Source organism: Coturnix japonica, chromosome 5 (genome assembly GCF_001577835.2).
Source record: "Coturnix japonica isolate 7356 chromosome 5, Coturnix japonica 2.1, whole genome shotgun sequence".
Classification (NCBI taxonomy): domain Eukaryota; kingdom Metazoa; phylum Chordata; class Aves; order Galliformes; family Phasianidae; genus Coturnix; species Coturnix japonica.
The window spans coordinates 39,276,714-39,301,366 of record NC_029520.1 but is presented as its reverse complement, the minus strand read 5'-3'; the positions used below and the strand labels follow the sequence as shown (position 1 = coordinate 39,301,366).

The 24,653-nt window shown below is 35.4% G+C and overlaps 1 protein-coding gene across 2 annotated transcripts in view; it reads right to left on the bottom strand.

Moving 5' to 3' along the window:
- Positions 1-3,345: 3,345 nt before the first annotated feature.
- Positions 3,346-24,653, bottom strand: part of TTC8 (tetratricopeptide repeat domain 8) — a 34,916-nt gene continuing 13,608 nt past the window's right edge. For both annotated transcript variants that reach the window (XM_015865296.2, XM_032445076.1), the window contains exons 6-15: positions 24,119-24,208; positions 21,132-21,176; positions 15,656-15,741; positions 14,376-14,463; positions 11,845-11,955; positions 9,767-9,906; positions 8,317-8,491; positions 6,872-6,994; positions 5,549-5,632; positions 3,346-4,035 (exon numbers count right to left, since the gene is read on the bottom strand). In XM_015865296.2, the coding sequence (XP_015720782.1) occupies positions 3,919-4,035; positions 5,549-5,632; positions 6,872-6,994; positions 8,317-8,491; positions 9,767-9,906; positions 11,845-11,955; positions 14,376-14,463; positions 15,656-15,741; positions 21,132-21,176; positions 24,119-24,208 (1,059 nt within the window). In that variant the 3' untranslated portion in view covers positions 3,346-3,918. The remainder of the gene's footprint in view (positions 4,036-5,548; positions 5,633-6,871; positions 6,995-8,316; positions 8,492-9,766; positions 9,907-11,844; positions 11,956-14,375; positions 14,464-15,655; positions 15,742-21,131; positions 21,177-24,118; positions 24,209-24,653) is intronic.

Genomic DNA, 24,653 nt, shown 5'->3' with positions numbered 1-24,653 from the left:
AGTCAGAAGCTTTTAAAGTTTTTCTACTAGGCCTTCCACAGTGTTATCTCTGGACGAACCAGTAATTAAATGCTTGGAAGCCAGGACAGAAATATGCATTTGTTTTTCTTCTACCAACTAAGGCAGAATCAGTTCTGTCTGAACCCCTGTACCGATGACTGATGATAGCTCAAAGTACCAGTTTTAGGATGTGTTCCTAAATTTGCTTTTTTATCACATCTACAAACAAAGCAGAATCTCTTGACCCTTGATTAGAATAGTCTGAATCTACTGTACCTGAGGCTTAATTAGATAACAAGTTTAATGGCTATGTAGGAGCTATATGGTATCGATATGGCAAAATATGGAACTGTTAGCAGTGTAAAATAATACCAAGGCTAAAATGTAAAATCTCCACTATTTAGTAAGATGAAATGGCTACTGAATAAGCTGAAAATGAGATGATATCACCAGGCTTGTCTCCTTCCTTAGCCCAAGTTTCCTGGCTTGTAATGAGTTTGCCCTTTCCACTGTGCTTAGTGAAGTTTCTGTCCTGCTGTTTCTTTTTGCATCTCATTCCTTCTGACTTTAAGACTTATCTTTGAAGTAATGTAGTTAGTTTTGCAGGCAATATCTGTGAAAAAGGAAATGGAGATAAACTGCATCTGTGTATTTGCTCTCATGTTCACATATACAATTATACATAAAGCACATAGTGTCGATAACAGTACTTCATAATAATCTCAGTGAAGTACTTTTTTAGACATGTTCTTCACAGACCTACTATCTATCTAGAAAGTCTTTATCAAGTAAACCTTCTTATTTGATGTGCGGTAAATGGCAGTTCTGAGCTTGGGATGAGGCAGAACAGGATGGCATCTCACCAGGTCTTTTACTCAGCTTATTCACTGTCCTGGTTGGCATCTGCTTTTTCACTTACCTTGAACTGATTTTTGACCTGCATTTCAACCTGTCCAATTTGGCCTTTGCTCAGGGGCGTAGGTGATATCTGCCAGTAAGTTTTCATGGCAACTGTTTCTTGCTGTTTGGATGGAAGATACATGTCCTAGTTTAGACAAGTAGGTTGGTATGAAAGATTCTTCTAAATTCTGTTTTTTTTTCCTGCCCATTGTAGGTAAACAATTTATCTAGTCAAAAAATAACAGTCACAGATGGCATTTGCACACACTAGTATTGCTGGGGAAGGTAAAATGGCCATGGTCCTACTGGTGCTGGGGTGTGAGTAGACGACACAAGGCAAGGGGTGGGTGAAAGGGAGCAGTCAAATGAACATGCAGTCACCCATTAGAAGGAGGAAAAACAGAGTGGTGGGAGTGATAGAATACAAAATCTTTCACAAAAGGTACTGTAGCTTTTTTATATCAAAACTTGATGCAGCTCTGGAAGGTAATCACTGAATAAGCACAAACTGGGTTCATTAAAAAGGACAAATGGTTTAGAAAATTTGGCCCAGGTGGTATTATCAGAGATCTGAGTGACCCAGATTCTCTAGCCTACAAAAACAGGGAACAATCAAAAGGAGAGAAAGAGATAACAGGATAATTGTCCATAGTTTTAGATTGACTGAACTGGCACATGTTGGCAAACTGCTCTTATCCTTTCCAGTGTCCTCCGAGACTGCTGTTTGCAGACAAAATGATCCACATTTCAATCAGTTTTGTGAATGCTGTTATGGTGCTGACATCCTTCAACACAATCAAAATCCATTAATAAACCTCTCTCTTCATTATGAACTTTTAAATGGATTTGTCCATCAGAAAGATTCCAATAACAGGGCTTGTCTAGAGACCAAGTGGAATTGGTGTTAGCAACCATAAACTATGCAAACCTTTACATTAGGGAGGTAGAAACTTTAAGCCCTCCCATCAATCTGTTTTAGCGGTTTCATTCCAGACAACATTGTTGAGGACATCATCTCACCAGTAGATTGAAAAATTGTCTTGTTTTCTTACATTTCATTTTTTCTTTACTCCCAAGAGGCCTTATGAATGCTGGCTGGACGCAGCTGGAGCTGTGATACAGGTTAGATGAAAAATTATTTTTGCGTTACAGAAATGCTGCCTACAATATTAAGGTCACACCGTCCTAACTCGATTCTACCACAGAGATGAATACAGATTCTGATGCACTGTGCTATGCTGCGTCGTACTAAATTAACTGAGGGCAGTTTGCCCCAGGGTCTGCCGATTCATCTGTTCATCAGAGCTCGCGCTGAATTAACATAAAACAAAATCGAAAGATTCTTCCACGACAAACAGCCTGCTCATTCATCTGTTGTTTCGCTGCAGTGCTGCTCTTGTTACCATATTTGATTTAGTTTGTGTGCGTACTAGCTGTGGAAAAAATAATCAAAATGCTTTGGGGTATGAAAGGACAACAAAGGAAAGAGCTGCTGCCTTTTGGGGCAATCAAAACACACCATGTGAGATGTATTTGGAACAACTTGCAAATGCTGTACGTTAGAGCTAAAGAGGTTTTAATTCTCACTTAGAAGTGTGAGCTTTTGTAAATTAATTTACAAAAGAATCCTGTGCCATGAATTCCTTATCATATATTCCCCTTTCAAAATCCAGTATTTCGGATTGATATCAAGAGAATAATGATATCAGATCTATGTTCCGAGGAGTGCTATTTGCTAAAATGAAGAGGTATTCAGTGCATTAACTTGAGCAGTGATCACAGTAGGTGGGATCGTATAAGCACTTATGAGGAACAAGTGAACTGTCATACGGTGGATTAAAACCTTAATTTCTATTACTAGTTTCAGTTCCAGTTCATGTAGAAATAATCTTATTTACTCTGCAATTTTTAAAATACTTTGAATCAATAATATGACATTCAGAAATTCTCTACTGTTGTGTTTAAACTGCTGAAGTGTTTTCTTTTCCAATAGCTTTGTAAGTTTAGCACTGTCAATTGGAAAGACATAGTAAAGTAGATCAAAGTATGGAGGTTCCCTGAAAATTGTTCCTCTTTAGCAAAAAGTAAAATCTTATTTATATAATGACAACTGGCAACTAAGGTTCTGTTTTAATTGGCTTGTGAGAATATTCTGACAGTATAAAGATCAATGTGGAAAAAATTAAATTGCCCTTAAAGCCTTGCTTACCAGGGTAGGGGGAGCACGTAACCACCCAACCAGTGTTTTGTTCCCAACTGTTAGTAGGCACTTAGCAAGACTCTTAGAGATCTTTTTCCCTCAGTGAAATGAAGATTAAGCTCTCTCTTCTAGGTAGAGAGGAATACCTATTTTGCTTAGTACCACCTCTGCTGTATTTCACAATAGTTTATAGCCTCTGACTTTTACTTTCAAGGTAATAAGGATGTAATTTTAACAAGTAAAAGTGACAAATGGTACAAACTGGAATTTATTTAATTCATAATGTACAACAAGGAATATAAGAACTTCTGTTATTTCTCAGTACGAAAAAAAATCCACGGTTTTGCTTACCATGGCTATAAAACTTAACATGCAGTAAGAAAGTATAGAAAGTATACTACTAAAAGCCAAGTCTGAAGACTAGTTACAAACCATCCTTATTCTGCGCAGCTCAGCAGACTGTCACACAAGAATGTATGAAAACTTCCTTTTCTACATAAAAGTCAGGAAAAAAATCTTCACAAATGTTTATTAATATTAAATGCAGACTTATTTGTTAATAGATCAGATAACTAGTTTAAAGTTTTCATACCAGCAATATCCTGCTACTTCTGTGTTCTCAGTGGTATGGAAGTGAAACATGTTTTCTAGCTGTTTTAAGATAACAGAAGCTAATGAGGACTCCCAAACCTTTCCTGCTACTCTACGTAGCATAGGTTTACAACAGGAATGCATTAACTACAGTTTACCTATTTAGAATAAAATATTTGGGACATTAGCAAACTTTAAGCTAATTTAACACGTTCAAAAATACATCATCAGAGCATAGCAAATCGCTCTTTTAGTTGTTTGATGAGTTGTTGTGTATCAACGTGGCCTGGAAATGCTTCCTCTGATTTCTGAGAAGCCATGTAACTCCTCTGAAAATCTCCAACCTGTACAATAGACAAAATAGTTTTGTAAATACAAGTATGATGCAAACATTGTCATACAGTGCAGTATATTTCTGATGCTCACTAACATTTAAATGTAGCTGGTCCTGAGAATGACCTCATACTTAATTCAAGAGGTCAAGACAGAAATGTGATTGATTTATTTTTAAAGGGAGGGGCACACCAAAACAGTACCTTCGTATCTTACCTGATTTGGAGAACAAACAACATACACTGTGCTCACTACTTAAAGGGGAAGACCTGATTTAAATTTCATTGAAGTGCTGTCTTATTAATAGAGAAAGAGAGAGCCGATCTGGCACTTGCAATGGTCACAACTTCATGTGACTTCCTGCTTCCTCACAGACAGGGACAGCATCAGAGATCTGATTAGGTGTATATTAGTCCTTTGCTGTTTTTAGAACTATGTTTGCACACAGTTTACAACTTTATTTTTTTTCCACCGGTTTTTGGGAAGAGGGAAATGTGTGCAAGGAGAGCATCTTAGAAAGTGGGTTCAAAAAAAAAGCACCAAATGTTTGGGATCCCATCTAGAAAAACTGATAGCTTCTGGATGGGAAGTGAGACCTTCATTGCCTGTGTGTCAGTCTACACACAGTTTTAGTACAGCAATAATTCTGTGAAGAGAAGAAAAACAGTCCTGGCCAGAGAAGTTCAGTCTTGCAAACCATCCCTTACACTGGATCTGTTATCACACTGCATTAACAGCTTGCATTAAGATCTTGCCATCTGTCTCCTACAACCAATGCAGTTCTTCTGGGCAAAAAAAAAATACATAACGTTTGCAAACTAGGATTTACTCCTTAATCAGTAATTATAGAATGCAATTATTAAAGTCTTCCATTTCACAATGAAGGTATGTTTACAAATTAATCCTCTCCTTGATGCATGTAGTTAAGGAGTTGTGCTGCCACACAAACGGACTCATCACGGAATCTTGAAGTTGTGGGCTCAAGCCAAGGAGGATTGTTCCCTCGTTTTAGGACATTCTGGAACAAGTTTCTCTTTATTAGTGGTACTGCCAGACACCGTTAATTCAGTGTCTGAGACCTCATTATGAAAAAAACTATCAGCACTCAAAATTCAGTGGTCATCAATCTAAAGAACAGAAGTTCCATTTGAGATCACTAAAATTATGAGTTTAATAACTGATGTTCTTTCAATAGTCAACGATAAATCATTTGATACTGTATCAGTTCATATTCTGAAAAAGTTGCTGACTGTAAAGATGTGGAAATATTAATGGATCATTCATCTTCCATGCATATTTATACAATTACACCCTGTATCTAGTTGGCTCCTCTTGAAAGCAAATATCTGAACGACTACTTTTACACAAACCTTCTGGGGATTAAAATGAAAATGTAACTTAAGTTTTATCTTGAGTTTATGCATTTTGTTTTCTTTTATCCTACTTATCTAGAAAGAAAAACATAAAAAACCCAAACCCACAAAGGCTCAATATTTAGATTTTGAGGACAGGACAGAGCCTTACCTTCTCTGAGAGAACTGCAAAATTAAAGTGGGGCTCATACATATGAGGTGCTAAATATGAAGCAGTCTGCAGCAAAGCTCTTGCCTGGGTACAGAAACAAACAAAAATGTCAAAAAATCTGTGAGGGAAGGGAGGATGCATAACAAGAATCTAATACAATCTATATAACTCTTGAAAGAAATAATTTGGAGATCTCTTTTATTAAGCCTTAACAGACACCCAAATATTTTGCTCAGCCTAAATTGCCCATACATTTTGAAGAATATGGTAAATAGTCTCTCCTGTGAAAGAAAGAAAGAAAAAGGATCTCTGGGCCTAGGATGTACTTTTAAACAAATCACTGAAGGAATGTGAAGCTGTAAAACTTGACTCTGGTTAAGTACTGAACAATTTACTTGCTAGAGTCAGTCCTTTTTCTGACCAGTGTTAAAAACTAATAAAAATTAATTACCAGCATGCATTTACATGCTATAAATTCAATAGAAAATTTGGATCAGCTTGGGAGCACATTCACTGTAACACAGAGAATATGGAAATAGATCAAATCTTTTAAAAACAATAATATCTGTATCGTGGAAAGGAAGTGAGCATAGAATTCATTAAAATTCCCTCAATCCAGCAGCTCCATGCACGTGCATGCAATAACAGCATGAATCAAAATTCATGGAGCAAGATGTCTTCATATTTTTCCATACTTTTTGCTCTGAACAATTCTGAATTTTTATTATGCATGTGATGCAAGAAGAAAATTTTAGGCTGTAAAACAAAATACAAAGCATTTGATTACAGTGTAAAGGCTCTTTAGTCCTAGTTGTTACCAGTGACTTTCTCTACAATGGATAGAAGATATACCCAGGATTTAAATGTCAGTAGTATGACTGGATATGAAACTGAAACCAAAACTGAATTTCATTTGTCACTGAAACCATCCAGTGCTGGGCTCATTTCAATGGTGATCGCCAGTCTACCTGAATAAAGCTAATTTCAGTATGATTTGCTCTTAAAAATGTATTTTAAAAAGTCATTATAGTACATTGTCACTCTCTGATGTTTACATGAGTCCCACCAAAATAGTCTTGTTCCCAGGCAGAAAGGTTAAATTGTCCCCAGCAGTTCTAATGGTTCAGCTAACAGATACTATCTTTCCCTGTATGCATATAAAAGTGATTGCTTTCAGCCAACTGTGTTTGTCAATTACACACTTAACTGCAATATAACATAGCACACTCAATTTAGGTAAAAAGGACCACCAAACTTACTGACATGGTCAAGTATAGGCAGGCCAGAGGATGCATTCTGCTTAGGTACATCTTTAACACCAACCTGTTCAATGTGACCTTTTTGCACTTCCAGCACAGCCAAGTTGTTGTAAGCTTCTGCATAGTCGTTATTGTTGATTAAGGTCAGTTTGAAACACTGGTAAGCCAGGTTCAGGTCTCCTATTCCCTAAAAGTAAGACTGCATTTTAATTTGTCAATATACTGGAAACAACACGCATCTGTTTTGCTGTCTTGGTTATCTTTTCATCCATATGTACTACCATGAAATGCAAACTGCAATACAAGCATGCTGATCAGAACCATGTGTGCTTTCTTCCCAGACTGTCCCATTTGCTTCCCATTCTTTATCCAGACAGCACTGTTCCTCTCCAGTACAAATTTCCACACTTCAAGTGAGATTCAGTTCATCCAATTTAACTTAGATGGCAACAGTATCACCTAAAAACCATACAATATGATACCTTTTATAGCAAGGTATAAAAAACAGAGATGTCTCCAGGCAAAAATCATCCTGCTTCTCAGTCTCTTCATGGATTTGAAAAAAAAAAAAAAAAAAAAAAAAAAAAAAAAAAAAAAAAAAAAAAGCTATATAAAGCTACTTGTTACAAGATAGAAAAGGGAGATTAATCTCTTTGTATGGAGCCACTGACTGCTTTAGTGCTCTAGTTTTAGGACAAGACTGATACGGCATTAGGTTAAACCTTCTAACTGTAAAATGCTGAAAAATACATGCCGATCAGTTCAAATTTCAGTGTTTTAGGCAGTATAAATTATTTCATTTATCTCAATTGCTGTACAAACAAGTTGAACAGCTGAGTTTCTCTCTGGCTTAAGTTAAACAGTAATTGACATTTGGACAGAACCTGTATGAGAAAGCTAACAAAAACGCTATTTAGTAACCCTACCCTGGGCAGCTAAGCAAATATCTGACACAGCTTCTAGAAGAGCATCCATAAAAATGCACACTTAATGCAAATTAGTGCACAAACTTAACACATTTTATTACATAATTTCAAAATATTTCTGTTGCCTACCCTAAGAGGATAATGTGCCTCCTCAGCTACCCACTGCTCAGCATTTTTGATGACCAGAAAATCAATCTAATGCTTTATGTCATGTAAGTTACAGCCCAGAGAAAAATATCTTGAATTCAATTTTTATGTCAGACTAGCTTGTATTGCAGCTAAAGCCCCTGAGGGCTGGGACATATTGCAGATTTTCAGAAAGAATGGAAGGTTGAAGATGGCTGGGGAGGGAGTGTCTTTCAGCAGGAGTAAATTCCATTCTGTGATCATGTACAAAACTTCTTTCTTTTATCTCTTCTTCTCTCCTGAACTGCAAATAAACCCTTAGTCTAGCCTATAGTGTACTTTATCCAGGACAATATTGGTTTTTGTATTTCAAAGTAGGACAATGATTCTTTCCAAGCTATTTTCCAGTTTCTGTAAAATAATACTTTTTCAGAAGAACTGTTAATATTTTTCATACCACAGCCAGGTGTCCCAAGTTGTACCACACATCTGCTGTCTCCTCTTCATTTTCAGCCAAAAACAGTGCACGTTCAAATGAAGTTAGTGTCATATCGTACTGCTGGGCATAGAAGCAACAGAGGCCCAGATTGTTAAAAAGCTGGTAGTTATAAACACCCATCTGCAGGAGCCGTCTAGATTGAAAGAAAATATTAACTTATTTTTATGACCAATTTAAAATATGAGTTCTATTCTAAATGACAAATCTTCTCCTTACTCCCTATTCTGAAACAGCATGATAACCATGTAAGTTAACTTTATCTTGTGCTCTCAGATGATTTTGTTGCAGTCCACTTGGTAAAGGTTTAGTGAAGGGCAGCACAGAGCATTTCTGCTTAGTAGAATTATAGCTGTACCAAACGGTCTTCATGTAAATTAGATAAGTTCTGGCATTTTGACAGTGTCATGTGATCTGACTTTACTGTAAAAAAGGGCTGTACACAGACTTTCTCCATTTCCTCTTTCCAGTCCCTTAACCTCAATCAGACTGTAATTTGCTCCAGCTGCTCTTCATAACTCTTCAGATTTCAAATTTTTGCTCGATTCCTGTCCCTCAGTGCTGGTAATCATTACCACAACATCTAGTATGTGAATACACACTGACCTTACTTTTGAAGCATAAGTCAAGTTTTGATTCAAATTGATCTTGTTTATTTGTCTTTTAGGATGAAGGTGTTTTATAAAATTCTGCTAATTTATATTCATAGGGAAACACATATGCTAGGAGGACATGGGTTTAAGAGGGCTGATGTCATTGGTATTACTGAGTTTCCAAACTCAAAGCATAAAGTGGCACAGGGTACAACAGAAATGACGTAGCAGAGCTTGTACTGACTTCAGTCTGCTCTTAGAATTAGGAGCATGAGTCAGACTCCTTTGCAATCTGGCAGTATTAAAATAACAAACAGGCAGCATTTAGATGTCTTTTTATTGCTTGGAAGAAAACACAAGGGAACCTCAGTCCACATTCAAGTAAAAGGTTTGGTGATCACAACTACCCATGCATTCAGATAGTTTTTCAAAGCCCTCTACTTCTCCAAAGGCTGAACTGGAAGCCCATATGCTCCCTGAAAACAAATGGAATTGAGAATAAGGCACAATGTTCTTAAACTGCCTCATGCTGAGAGAGATCATTTCTGGTCTATTAATCAAACAATCAATGATTTAAATAACCTCTTGATACCTCTATAAGCTTCATGTGCAACAACGAGAAATTTTTGAAAGAGACATAATTACCACTAGCAGAAAAGATATATAAATTGGTGTGCTGATTTTATGGTGATCTTTATCCAAAAGCTTTATCAATGTCCATCTCCTAGCATTCTTGTTTTGCTATCAGCATTACAAAAGCCAACCCTATCAACCTCCCACGCATCCAGTTCCTCCTCCCTCCCCACAAGAATAGATACCTATAGAACCGCAGAGCTACCTCAGGCTGGTCTGAATAAAAACGGTTACTGCCAATGCATGCAATTGCTTCCACATGAGTATTGTCTTGTTTTAAGACCTCTTTATAGTACTCTGCAGCTGAAGATATATCGTTCATTTCCTATATAAGGTAGAAAAATCAGATTAATTTTACTCTTATCAGCAATTTTTATAATAAAATTTACCAGAATGTCTATCTACTGAGTGCTTTATCTGTGTCCCGCACAGTACTTAACTGAGATTAATACTGTGTGTTCTTACAGTTCACTAATTGCACAATGCTAAATCACTGATCAGCAACTTCCAAAGTGATGCACATCCATAGGAAGAATGCATCTATCAGTGCTAGCTGTACTTGTCATATTTCTATGCCATTGGTACAAATAAGGTATTTTTAAGGAAGAAAGACTGGTTATAAGCTCAGCATGTACAATAGGTATTTGCTAGTTTTTGTACAGTGCCTTAAGATACAAAGTTCTGTCCAGTTGATTTCCCAGTGTGGAATCATACAGAAAACTTACTTCCCCAGTCAATGTCTCAATTATTTTCAGTGTTTTTTAAGTCAACTCATGAATTGCTTTGAACTTAAACGAGATTATAATTGTATATGAGGAATTAGTGTGTGCCCTTGAAAACAGGAATCATGCATTTATTACCAAAACTTGGACTTGCTAGGATATGCTAATTAAAAGCACTATATTTTATTTCAAAATAGCTTGGATATATGCTAGTTGGCCAATGAATCAGGGTGGAATCTTTGCTGTAAACAACATCGCTGTTTCTGACGAATGCAAGTCACCACAGAACCTTGTTCCATATTAGAAGAAAATAAAGTAGTTAAAAACACACTTTTGTGTTTAGAGAGGAATATTTTCTACCTGCGTGCTGTAGACAGATTGTCTGGAGAAAGAACAAGCTTCTATTTAACCTTACCAGTACAGTTAGCCATTAAAAATATATTTCCTGCAATTAAAGGAAACAATACTAAAGCTGTACCCATACAAATAATGCTTTTTTAAAACAAATAAGGTCCATAACTCTTTCTGCAACCAGAAGGTAGTGGCAGACAAAAGAAAACTCTGATTAAGGTTCCTGATGCATGCATTCCATTTATGACTGTGTAGTAAGACCAGCCCTCTGCTGCAGCACAAATCTTTGCTAATAAAGCTATAATCCTGCACTCAGGCGTCAGTGTAAAACTATATCCTGTCAGCTGTAGGCTTCTCATTAATAATTCCTTAAAGGGTTATGCAATGTTATGTATATGGTTCTGCAAAATCATATCCATACTGAAAACTGTTTAACAATTCAGAAAGACTCCAAAATTATGCAGCTGTTTTCTTCCTTGCTGAAGGACAAAAGGGATTTAATATGAAAATGGATTAATGCTTAGGGGTTAGATGAAAATGATGAGAATAGGAAAGAATGCTAGATATGAGTGTAGAAAAAAGAACACCTTGTGACTTTGTTTTACACATTGATTTGGGAATAGAATCATTAAATCCACTGCTTAGCGTGAAGGTACACATTTCAAAAATGCAAAACATGTGGGTATCAAGCTAAACTGAAACAACTCCTTCAAAGCTAACCCGACTTAAAGTTAACAACTATTTCCTTAACTAAGAAAAAACATTCCAACTGTTCTCACTGGCTTAATAAGTCAACAGTGACTTATGGGACAATAAAGACAGCACTTCTTAGTAGTCTATCTCACTGCTTCATCCTGCCAGCAGGCTGTTGGTGACTCAAACCGTTTTAGTCCTATTTAAAATACCTGTATATGAGCTAGACCTGGATACCTGGAACACTTGACTTAATGTGGTTTTGCTTCCGCATGTCTGAACACATGAAAATAGGATCTCACTGTTGTGATGAACCACTGAAATAAGTGTCCAAGTGTCCCTGAAACTACTTTGGAATCTTAGATTAGATTTTTGCATTCATGATACTGTAGATCAGTGTACTTAATTTTTGATGCCTTTCCGCTTATTTTTGACTGTTGTCTCTTTTACTTGCTCAGGCAGCTAACCTTGGCCACAATTATATAGTGCATGCATACCTCGTAGATTCTGGCAATTCCACAAATAAGAGTCACTTCTCCTGGAAATCGTTCTAAACCTTGCTTGAAAAGGTTTAGTGCTGTTACAGGCTGATCCAAACGCAAATACACCTAAGAAAATAAAGTGTATAAAAAATTCAAATGTCTTTTTATACTCATATTCTACAAGGGAGGTTAATTGGAAGGAATGAATCACATTAGCTGTGATTGTGGATAATACTACAGAAATAAGTCAGCTAATACTGAATAAAGATAAAACAGGCTAACTAAGATAGTTAAATTTGAACGCATATCAACTAGACATTAATAATTAATCTGGACATTACTAATAAACTAAAGAAGTTATTTATCACCGTATCAAAATAATAAAACTTTGACACTGAGATGCAGGCATTACCTTGAATATATTCATGTTTAATATAGTTTTAAAAATGTATATTTGGGCTTGAAAGTACTGGATGTTCAGGTTGATAGTGCTGAAATAACAAAATATTTTACTTAGTCTAATTAGACTGCACTGCACCAGGCAGTGATGCTGTCAAATTTTCTTACTGCTCTGCCAACTTTTCCTCTCATAAATAATAAAATCCGTTAGCAGCAAGAGGACATTTCAGTCCCTGTGATTTTGGCTTCTATGCTGATTATGACCACATTTGATATGGATAACTTTGTGTGATAATTAGGTAGAAGATGTCAATGTGTTGATGGGGACCACCTCTGCAGCGGTCTGAGAGTACAAATCCAAAGCCCTCCTGTTGCGGGATATCTTAAAAAGCAGCTTCAGCAAAGGTACCCCCCCTCCCTTTCCCCCACTCACCTACTTTGGGAAACTAGATGACTACAGTGACTAATCTCTCTCCCACTGAGTGGAAAAGTCTTTTGAGTGCTCCTGATGGAAAAATATTACATTTAGTACTAACACTTGATATAATTGCTGGAGGTTTTGTTTGTTTGTTTGCATGTTTGGTTTTTGACCTAATCTAGCTATGGAGCAGAGCTATCTTCATATTCTTACAATAGGAACTGTAAAAAGAGGAGGAGATAAACTCAATAAGACATGTTTCTTTTCAAAATACTTTTTATCTTTGTTTATGAAGTACATTTTATCTTTTACCCTGGTATAAAAATCCTATTCCCAGCCAGTCTGGGTCATGAAATACTTTGTAACTTCTCAATAATCTTGATTTGTTTAAATGGCCTTTTTTAGTTTTCAATCTTAGTTTCAATCTTCTAACCTTTCTTTTATAAACAGCAATTCAAAGGAAAGTTATCTTTCAAGAAAATCTGAAATAAACTGTTGCTAACTGTTGTTACAGAGAATATAACAAGAAAACTAATAGGGACTGTGGTATTGGTCAGTTTACACTGAACTCGAGGTAGTCCTATTAGTCTTTTAATAGCTGCTTAACTCAAGATTTATCTTTTCAGTATTGTCAGATTGAGATATAACTCAGTGTCCTACTCTATTGCCTGTCCACCCACAGTCACTAACTCATGCTATGTGATGCCTTCTACTTGAGCTAGCTAGTCCATGGAGTGGGAAGTGTAAGTTCAAACCTGCTCTTACATGAGCTAGTGGTGAGAGGTGGCAGTACATATCACCCATAATAAATCACTGTTTGTTAGTACAATCCACTGTTGGTTGAATCATTCTGTGTAGATAATGTATTTTGCAGAGCGGCTCCTGTTAGTGACACAATTCTAAAATGACTAAACTCAACTGAATAACTCAAACTGCTGTACTGAAGACAAGGCCAGATGTAAATGATGGTAATTTACATCCTAAAAGTAAACAGCTCAAGAAATATGAAGGTACAGCAAGTATCATAATATGAATATCTGAATTATCTGTTGCTAATGAGGATTTTTAGTTGGATTTGATACAGCTGCCTTGACAAGAGCTGACAGTGAAACTGATTTAATCTCTTTTTAGGACTAGAGGATGAAAAATGCAGGTTTAGTTTCTCAGAGGCAATCTCGCTTTGAATGTCTTGGAAAATGCTTGGAGTATGATGTGTGAGAGATCTGCAAACAAGTAATGCTGGGGCTCAGCTGTGCTATTTGTTTTCTTAAGGATTTTAACGTCTTTATTTAAACAGAACATTCTCTGCTTCGAGGTCTCAAACTGCTTTCTTTAAGCTCAGTTTGTTTTGGTTTTGCTTGTGAAACTATGATTTTGATCTTTACTTTTCACTTGCTGATTGCATTGGTTTCCAAGGAGACCACGGATAGCTACACTATTCCTCATACTGAAACTCCAAAAATTATTTAGCAGTGTAATCCTCACTGGACTTTAGAGCAAAGAACAGAGTAAGGTACTGGAAAGGATATTTTTTTTAATGAAATCTGGAAGGTTCAAAATCTTTTTCAAACTATAGATTTCAGTTTCAACTGTAAGCATCTTTTGTCTCAGGTCTATGCAGAGATCATACACTATAAACTCAACAGTGTTATCGAGCTCAATACTCAGCTCTTCTGGTGCATAGATAAGTTTTGATTTCAATTCATTCTGAAATAAGCAAGTGACTTACTTTTGCCAAATACAAGATTGTATCAACCATGTCCTGTTGCTTGAGAGCTGACTTAAACTGTTTTTCAGCTTCTCGATATAATCCTAACCTAAAGAGACAATAGAGAGTTGTAGAAAGTTGATTTTTTGTTGTTTTGTTTTTCTTTTTTTAAAAAAAAGCTTATTAATTAATGAAGCAGGGCACACCAAACCAAAAAGGAATGGCCCCAAACCATACTTCAAGGACATGCAAACAAAATTCATGCTGTTGAATATATAGAGATTATAAAGACAAGCATTTAAAATTATTCACAACATCATAACTCTAAGGAAGACGACAATAAGCAATCCTGGTTGTCTGATATAAGTGCAATGACTGTAAAAAATATTTTTGACTCAACATATAAAATCAACATTTTTTTAGTATTAGTCATTCATTGCTCTTTCTTGAAAAAAAATAAATAGAAAACCATAGATATTCCTGTCATGAAAATTTATATTGCTAAATTAGAACATTATCAGTCTTTTTTCATCTACGGTTGCCATATGTTTCCCAGTGAATACAAAGAACGCTACTTAGCATTTTTAATCTCACTAACAATAGTTCTCTCTCCTCATTTATGTAAATACTCTTAAAAATAATGCATAGTCCTACGTGAAACCTACTGCTTTATAAATAGCAGTGGAGACCTCTGCTTCTTTGGACAGATAATTGGAAGGACAGTAGGACATTGATTGCTGCTTTTCTTACACAAGTTTGCAGAGAAAGTGAGAATTTCTGGGTCTTGTTCAAGTCCCCAGATGGGACTGTATCCTGCTGTATATTGTTAATAATAACAGTATGATAACACTGGTTTGGGTTTCCATACTTCTGGAACAGACTTAACAGAGGGCCTCTCTGTTACTATCATCTCATAATCCTGCATTTCTACTGCTTGAGTCTTCCTGCCCGATACAAAGCTGTCTTGTTTAACTGTTACTTCTTTCAACACCCATGATCATTCTATCTACATTTGCTCTCCTTAAGCTTTCTTTCAAAATATTTCAAAATATTTTTCAGTTTGTTTTGAAAAAACAACGACTTCAAAAAACTTTAATGAAGTCGAAGCTGCAAATGATATGGTTACTTAAAGGTACTCAATACTGGCACTTTTACCTTCAGCGGCAGACCATAACCTCATTGTATTAAAGTACAAACCTTTCTAACTAAAAATACTGAACTATTTTTGAATCTTCAGCACACAGCAGCTCAGGTCCTGCACTTCTGCTCACTGATTACTACAGAAATGAACAATGGCTTACCTATAGAAGCACTTCCCAATTTGGACTTTCCACCACCAGTCCTTGAACTGTGCATGTTCAGTGGCAAGGGCTGCCAAATCTAGAGCCTTCCAAAACAAACCCATCATCTTAACGTTAGTATCTTCAGTGTTTACATAAAGAAAAAAGAAGCATGAAACAAACAACAAAAAAGACTTTTCTAAAGAGAAAACACTGAACAAACAGTCCTGGTAAACCTGAGGTGGGTGCACAGATTTGTTTACTATTATTACGGTATGTTACATAAAGTAGCTAAAAGGATGACTTTTTTTCCTAATAGTTTCTAGTAGTGCAAGGAGAAAATACAAAATTAATTTGATTAGAGTTCTAAATTGCAGTTTCAGACCTCCAGACTTCCCCTCTTGGTTCACAAAAAGTTGCTGAAAACAAGTAGAAATACACTAAAGAAATTGTTCTGCCAGTTTGAAATACTGCAGAAATTGTCATCTCATTACTAATACCAGGCTGCCTCCTCTTCTTGGAACTGTCAGATGCATACAGTGGGTAATGATTCTTCCTTTAAAAAGTCTACGATGTAAATAATAATTACACTGTAGTAAAAATAGACAAATAGTCTCAAGAAATACCTATTGATAAGGGTGGAACTCTAGAATGTCTTCTACCTGGTACACTGGAAACGTAGCTGTGTTAATTGATGTGCTGTCATTGGCCATCACATACAGAATCTGTGGCTTTTTGTGTTTTAGCAACCAACAAAGAGTGGCAAAGTCAGTGAGCTGCATCAACTTAAACACGTTGCTCTCTTTTGCCTATGTGAAAAAGAATATTTTTTGTAGCAAGCCAGTTTAAGTTGTTGCACTCATAATGTCCTCAAACTGAGAGACAGTTGTCACTTCTGTGACAGAAGTGAGAAAACTGAGGAAGGCTTACAATTCTGAAGTCACTATTTGTTTCAGGTATGTGGAATCCCAGAAGTCCTCAGATGGCCGAGGGTGAAACATCATTTTGTTGAGTTTTGAATTGGTAAAGAATGTGTGCATCTGTCAGATACCACACCTGTTTCAAATAGGTCACAAGCAGTCACATAAAACAAATAAGGATCATACTATAAATAACATACTTTAAAGAGCCTTCCTTAGAGCGCTCTGGTGACAAGGATTCAAGGAGAAGGCCTGAATTTCAAACAGCCATGCCTTCCATAGCCACACATCCAGCCTTCTTCCTGGTACCCTAATTATTTCTGAAAACTATTTTATGCAAGGCTAACATTTCTGGCTGCTAGTGGAGAGTAGGAACTAAAAGTGCTTCAGGCGTAGTAGACCATAACAAGAGTCCTCTTGCTGTTAGTGCAGACCTTAGAATCTTACTGTGATCTTATTGTTAGCACCAAGAAACAAAGCTCAACCTCATTCTGAAATTAGTTTCTAAAACTCAGTAAGTCTTGTTTTTATACTTTTATGTTAAGGAAATTGGAAAGGAGTAGGAATATCCTATTCCTGGTCTTTTTCATGTAATCACAAAACCCACAGATGTTATCAACATTTCTGAAGTGTTTGCCAAAAAAGTATTTATGCATGTCAGCATCAGATTTCTGCACACCAGTAGTAAGACTTTCTGATGGTATTACAATGAATTCTTTTGACAACGTGGCCTTTGAAATGTTAATTTGTTAAAACAGACTTTCAAAATATTTCATCTTCATTCTGATGTGAACTTCTTTTTCAATTACACAGTTTAGGTACAAACCAATGTTCAACCTGCACAGCGTGTTAATTTAAAAACAGTAATAACAGTACTAAGTGTTCAAGCTGACCTGAAGCCCTGTGCATTTCTGAGTATTGGTACAGTCATACTAATATCTAGTAGTGAAAGACAGTGAAGACTGTAGATTGACAGATAATGTAACCTACTTTCATGGATTTTCACTTGTATGTAGCAGGAAAAAAAAAAAAAAAGACTGTCCAAATAGTTTTAATTGATTTTAGGATAAACTTATAAACTAGTCTATATCATCTGGGAACACTGATCAGCTGAGATTGTGACTCTTAGAGCACTTACCATATTTATTCATGAATGCAGGAGTCTCTATTCAATAGCCTTAATCCTGAGAAGTCTTCCATGCTATATTTAGCATGACCATGAGACTTTTTAAAAAGTCTAAATTTAAGGCTAAATTAATTTTTTTCAATGATTAAATAATTATTCTCCTTAACTAAACTATGCTATATTACTACAGCCCTACAAGCTGTATTATGCTATGGTACTGCAAAATTAAATCAGTAAACTTATATTTGTTTCAACCTCAGTAATTTCATTCCTGGCATAGCGTATGCACTGATAAATTATATAAATGGAAACAATAGGAGGCATCTATTGCTTCTTTCACATGCTGTTGGATAGAAACAATTCTTTCAGCGTTTGTTATTGACTGAACTTGTAGGCAACCTGACACAGGATAAACTAGGAATTTAAGTCAATTTAAAACAATTTCTTTTGATGAATGTCTTCTGAAATTCCGTGGTTTGTAAATCTTACATAATTCCATTATAAATAGATTTCTATCAGAGAGCATAAACTTCAAACTATTACAAAGAACTAGAGTGTATCACAGGTCTTAATTTCTGGACCCAAGGACATATTGTACATTCTTTGTTCTTTCTCAAGACAAATATATTGTTATCATCACCCACCTATGAATAATGGTAGGATACAATGTCACAGCCTACTGCTGAAACAAGTAGAAGCTGAGCTATTTCTGGACAAGTTTTTTAAACTGCTCTTCTCTAACTGCACGTAGATCATAAAATGGCATTTAGAAATAGTCAAGGAATATAGAAAGTGTATGTCTTCAAAGCAGGACAAGTCAAGAACAATAATGGATAGGGTAATATGAGTTTCTTCAGAGAAATATTTAATCTTTCATTACAGTAGATGAAAGAACTTTGAATGCGTTTTCAAGAGCTGAATAAGCTCACTGCTCTCCTTCCTTCCCCCAAGTTATGACAAATGATAGATTATAGATGTACTTACTGTTAATTTAAACTGAGTTCCTAGCATTATTTGTGTGGCTGAATGCACACTGATTAATAATATTTCCAACTGAGATCGCCACAACATTTTTTTTTCTTTCTACAGACTGGTTGAATACTAAACAGAAGCAAATATATATATAATATAATATATATATGAAAATATAATAGAACTGCCGCCTTTGCTTTTTCAGTAATGCAGTTGAAAACACATTGTTTCAGATCAGCAGGGTGACAAAGGAACATACCCTCGCTATTACACCTGTGTTTTATTTATCAAACTGCAGGAATTGTCTTCAGATTCTAGCCATGCAGATAGACTGCTAGTAGAGGCTTTTCCATCACTACAGTCACATTGAGCTATGTTCCCAAGGTGTGATATAAGCTCTTTCCATGCTTTTTCATATCATTTTATGCAGAAAGCTTTTTTGTCCAAAAGTGCAAGAGATATCACTGAATGTAAAATGATCAAGTGAGATTCCAATCAACTTTTAAACCATTAACACATCTACTGAATCCAAAATGATCACAGTCTTTTAAGGGAGAAGGGAGAAAACATATCAGTGAAATGTGTTTGTTAGGAAGGGTGAATAAATAGTGACACAGCTGAGTTAAAGCAAAAATTATTTATTTTTGAGTTTATGAATATTTTGTACAGATGAGATTCAAAAGGAAGGGAGGACAGTTTGGAGAGCTGTACTGTATTGTAAATAGTAGAGAAGAAAGTGCAGAACAGAAGAGAAATTAATTAAAGCATGAGAAAGCAAACTGAACAGTCCCAAAAAAACTTTAGTAAAACCCACTGCAAACTAAAGGCACCTTGTTCTGTCAACTAAGACATATTTTTGTTCATGGACAAGATGATATCATGAACCAAAAGTGACAATCTCTCTATCATTATACAATAAACAGTGGTGACTAAGCTGACACTGACACTTCTTTGCTTAAAGATTTACTGTAGTGGCTAGGCAACGTATAAAACCACAGTCAAAAATCTCTTATAGGTCAGTCAGTAATCCTGGAATCTCAGCAGAGTTTTCAAAGCACATGCAATAGAATATAAGAGCTTTATTTTGGTGTGCTTGGAAAATTACTTGCATTAAATGAATTTATCTGACCAGTCTAAGGATCCTGGCATGTCCTTAAAGTACAGGTTATGTTCTGTGACCAATTCTTAGTGAACAGAGTTCCAAGTAACAAAGAGGATTCTAATTATTAGAGGCATAAAAACAGGCCCTTGATGTGGAGTATGAGAGTATGTAAATGCTAATTGCAGTTTCTCTCTGATGTATCTGACAATTGCACTTACTGGTTCGACCACGTTTTGGATTAACAGTGCATTGCAATTCAATCCTCTTAGAAAAATGCTATGCAATAAATTGACAGTGTACTGCTATAATCATTTGATACTAGATTAAAAGCTCCAAACAGCAGTACATTCGAAATTGGTTTTGATCTGCACTGTCAACAATGAAATATATGTATGTTATGAACTGCTGAAAATGACACTATTTAATTATTTAACTTCATATTTAATCACACACCAGTTACTAGTCCAGCAGAATGCACTCTTTACTAGCAATTCTCTGATAGATACTTCAAACAGGAATTTTGATTCTATTTCAACTTGACGTATATATCCATAGAGTACAGAAATATTCTGCCACTTTATTTATTCAGTAAACCAATTATTTCCCTGGATGAGCTGCCAAAAAATATCTGCAACCTTTATTTCTGAAAGTTTAAACAATATGTACTCCAATTTGATCTTCCTACTCAGTGCAACAACATGAGAGGAATAGCAGAAGAAAGTTTTTGGACAGCATAAGAGGCAAACTATATCATTAGGAAAACTTTTGGAGAAAAAATGTTATTGACAATGGTATGGATGATGTACTCTCTCCCTTGAGGCTACAGAACACCTCTCTGCTATGGAATTACAGTTCTAACATAAGGGTCCAAACTGTTATGGATATTTTATTTTTCTGTAGTTAATACATTTCATTTCCACTCACTCAAATACATGAGCAACAATCTCAGTGGTTCCAAATGGCAAACAGTGCTCATGACAGTAACTAGCAACTTGTACTTATCAAATATTTTCACCTCTTCTTGTAATAGGCTATCTATGTCCTATCACTTAATGACAGGACTTGAATGTTCTGATGCTTCTAGACAGTTCAATACCCTGATGTGTGCTACTGCTCAGACTCCAGTAAATTCTGCAAATGTGAAATCATTAAATATGGGAATCTTGCCATATTGATAGACAAGGGATCTGATCTAATTTTACAATATTAGAAGCTTTTGCTTTTCAGAAAATAAAAAGAGAATAATCAGTACTTTGGAATTTTCGCTTCTGTATTAAGATATGATGTACTACCTGGATCCTTAGGTTAATAGAATAGAATACTAACAGAAATAACTTAATACTTAAAAACTGAAAATGGAATATATGAATTACTCACATTTTTTACATCATTTTCATGGTGAAAGATATATTCAAACAGTGCCTGTTGGAAGAATATTTAAAACAGTTATAATTGAAGGTAAAAAATATGAAATGCAATAGTAATTCAGAATCTTGATTACACCATGTAGAAAATAATTCTTTGTGCAAGCAATTACATTTACACATTTTAGCAGCTGAAATAGACATTTCACTAAGACCTGAACAGACAAAATCTGTAGATTTTCTACATTGTCATTACAGGAAATTATTTTACTCTTGCTGCAAGCATTCAGTGTTTTAAGCTTTGGTCCTTAAAACTACCTTAAAAAATAAAAATAAAAAAAATAGCTGTAACTCGAAAATGAATGTAAATTTGAAAACCTGTTACCATTTTCATTACTTTTGGATGGTAGAATCAAAAAATGATCTAACAAAGACTTTTTGCATTGTTTAATTATGTGCTTCCATACAGCTAAATCTAATTAAATTAAATGTATATTTGTTAGAAATGTAAGCTGAAAAAATTATGTCTTAAGAAAAAAACAACCAAAACACTCTATAAGCTATGTAATTTGGGGAGCTGTAAAAGAAAAAATGCCCTTTTACTCATAAATGATAAATGCTAACAATATCACATTTCTGAAATTCATACACACCATAATTATAACAAAGCTTTAAAATGTAACATTTCTGTGCTATGCTAACTGCTAGTAATACTACAATAATTGCAAGGCAATATAACTTCATTTTTGATTAGCCCTTTATAAAACTAAATGACCATTCCTACCTTCCAGCTGTACTAAACTGGAATAGTAACAGGTAACAGATAAACAGAGTTGGTATTTGAAGTGAGTATAATGATATTGGAAGAAACTGGATTTCTGAAGGGAGTCTTGAAGCCAGAATAGTAGTGAGGCAGTAGTGACTGAGTAGAGTGATTTTTTTTGAACGCTGACCCTTCTGAGAATGCAAATCTCAAGTCTTAATTGCTGCTCAGAGTATCAATTAAAACAAAAACCTAAACTTCCCTAGATGAAAATGTTAGCCCAGATCCACCTTCAGGAAATGAGAAAATTACAAGTAAGTGGTCATGTCTGTTGAGGAAGTAAACCACAACTTTGTTTCTGTTCAGAAATGCATCTGCACAGACGATCAAAAGAAATGATTACTAAAAATGCATTTACAGGAAAATTAGAATAGACGTTTATTTATAAGGTAAATAGAAGTGAAAATAGCAAAAGAATGGAAAATTAAGAAGTAGCAGCACACCTCCTACACTAGTTCAATAATAAGGAAAAAAATCAGTAAAAGTGAGTGAATCTGGAAGTGATTAAGATGGTATTTTCTTGGTTGGCTAGCATAAGTAATTTACTGTGGCTATCTATCTATACTCATGACCTTCAAACAGATTTAAATGACTCAACATTTATGTAGATGAAAATAACTAGAATTATCTTAGTAACTCAATTAAAACCTCAAAAGTTAATGAAGATAAAACTTCCTATTTCCTAGCAGAAACTAACTGCTAACTGAGACTGAATAGTGGTTCTCTCTGGGGACATGTGATAAGTCCTATGTCTAATACGGCGTTTCCTGCAATAGTCCTAAACAGGGCTGATGTTAAGGCAGAGACAAGTGACTTAACAAACTTTGTTTGTCCATTCCTTTATACTTCAAAAGCTAGGAAGAAATAGTCAAGAAATTTAAAATTAGATATTCTACTTTTAAAAGAGGTATGAAACATGTACTTTCCAAACATAAGGAAGAAGTATATAGGAGAGGTAAATACCAGCATGAATACAAAGACTAGTTATGTGAATTTAAGAACTGGAAGATTTATTGTCTGCTTGCACCTCAGAGAGGTGACAGCTCAAAGAGTTTTAAAACTTCAATCAAAGTTTCTCAGCACAAAAGTACAGTCTGTAGTCTCACCTCCTCCTTTGGCTTTAGCTTTAATGCTGTCTTATTCTGTTAAAAACAAGGTTATAAATCCATGTAGATCCAAATTTAAACTTAGATCTTACATTCTGTGCGAAACATTAATGTCATAATGTATTAGCTTTGTAATACTCACAAGTACACTTGCTGCCTATGGATGTTTCCATGAGGACTCTTGATTTATATTTTCTGGCTTAAGCTTCTTTTCACATGAAATTGACTCTGTCTTCCCAGAAAATGCCGATTAAAAAATTGTTGAAAATCTATGTTTTACATTCTTGAGAGCTGTTGCTGAGAATAAATATTTCATCTGAAAGCTAACCTACCTACTTAAATAGTATACACATTTATCAAAGGAAAAATAAAACCCAGCTGTCTTTAAGAAGATCTAAGCTTAATTTCCTAGAGACATATCGTGTGATCCTTAATCCTTCCAGGTTTCTTACATTCTCCCTATTTTATAAACTCTAGTGGGTTTAGAATAATGTGTGTGCTGAGTGATTGCTAACAAGAGCATAACTGAACAAAAGGCCTGCAGTTTCTTCCAAAATGGGAAACAACTGGCTTGTAGCTGCCTGCAGTGGAGAGTTTGCAAGTCTTTTGCCTGGCAAGAGTAGAAATTACTATCTGAATCGAGTTTTAAAAAGCAGCTTGAGAAAGCAAATGAATTGCTAACCATATATCAAAAAATAGTAACCAATGTTTTAGAATGGGGAAGCTAACACTGGAGTATTCTGCTGTGTTTTTTTCCTCTTCACTCTTTTTTAGTTGCCCTTCATCACTCATGTAGTCACAGTTCAAGGCAATTTATTAGTATTTTTTTCTATCCAGATGTTTTTACCAGCCTAAATTTATTAACTATGTTGCTTCACACATACTTTTCAATTTCAAGTCTGGTAACCACTGCCTGAGCATAAAAGATAAGTAAGGTAAAATTTCTCTCAATTTTACAACTTGAACACAGTTCACCATTGTTTCAATCTGCAATCCCATGTACAGCTTAATAAGAATGATGCCAGAAAATCAGAAACAGATACCACAATGATTACCAAAATAGTTACGTACCTTTGCCAATTCGGGTTTTTGAGCATACTTTGATAAATTCAGTCGAGACACGTTTATGAAAGGGCCATCTGGATTTGTTATCATTGAAGCCTGACAGAAAGAAACATGCTTAAGTGGGAAGAGCCCCTAAACTTTTCCAGAACTTTCTCAAAATATTAGCAATATACCAAAAAGACTAAAAACAATGCAGTTGTAGATGTATTCTTCTGCTTTGTGACAGGGAATTTTATTCACAATTTCCATCTTTTCTGAAAGGCAGGAATCTGTCCTACTCCCATACGCTTCCTGAAAAAGGTTGCATGAACTACATTCTGGAATTACTTTTTACTTCCCTCTCTTCACTATTTCCACAGTGTGCCATGGCATGTAGCTTGCACAGTTACAGGGACTGAAGTCGGGTAAGATATGGAACAAAAAAAATCTTTCACAAAGTTTTAAGGAGATCGGTTCATACTCATGATAGTGAGAATCTGTAAATAACATAATGTTAATTAGTTTTAAACATTCATGCCAGTTGCAGCGTGTTAATTTGGCC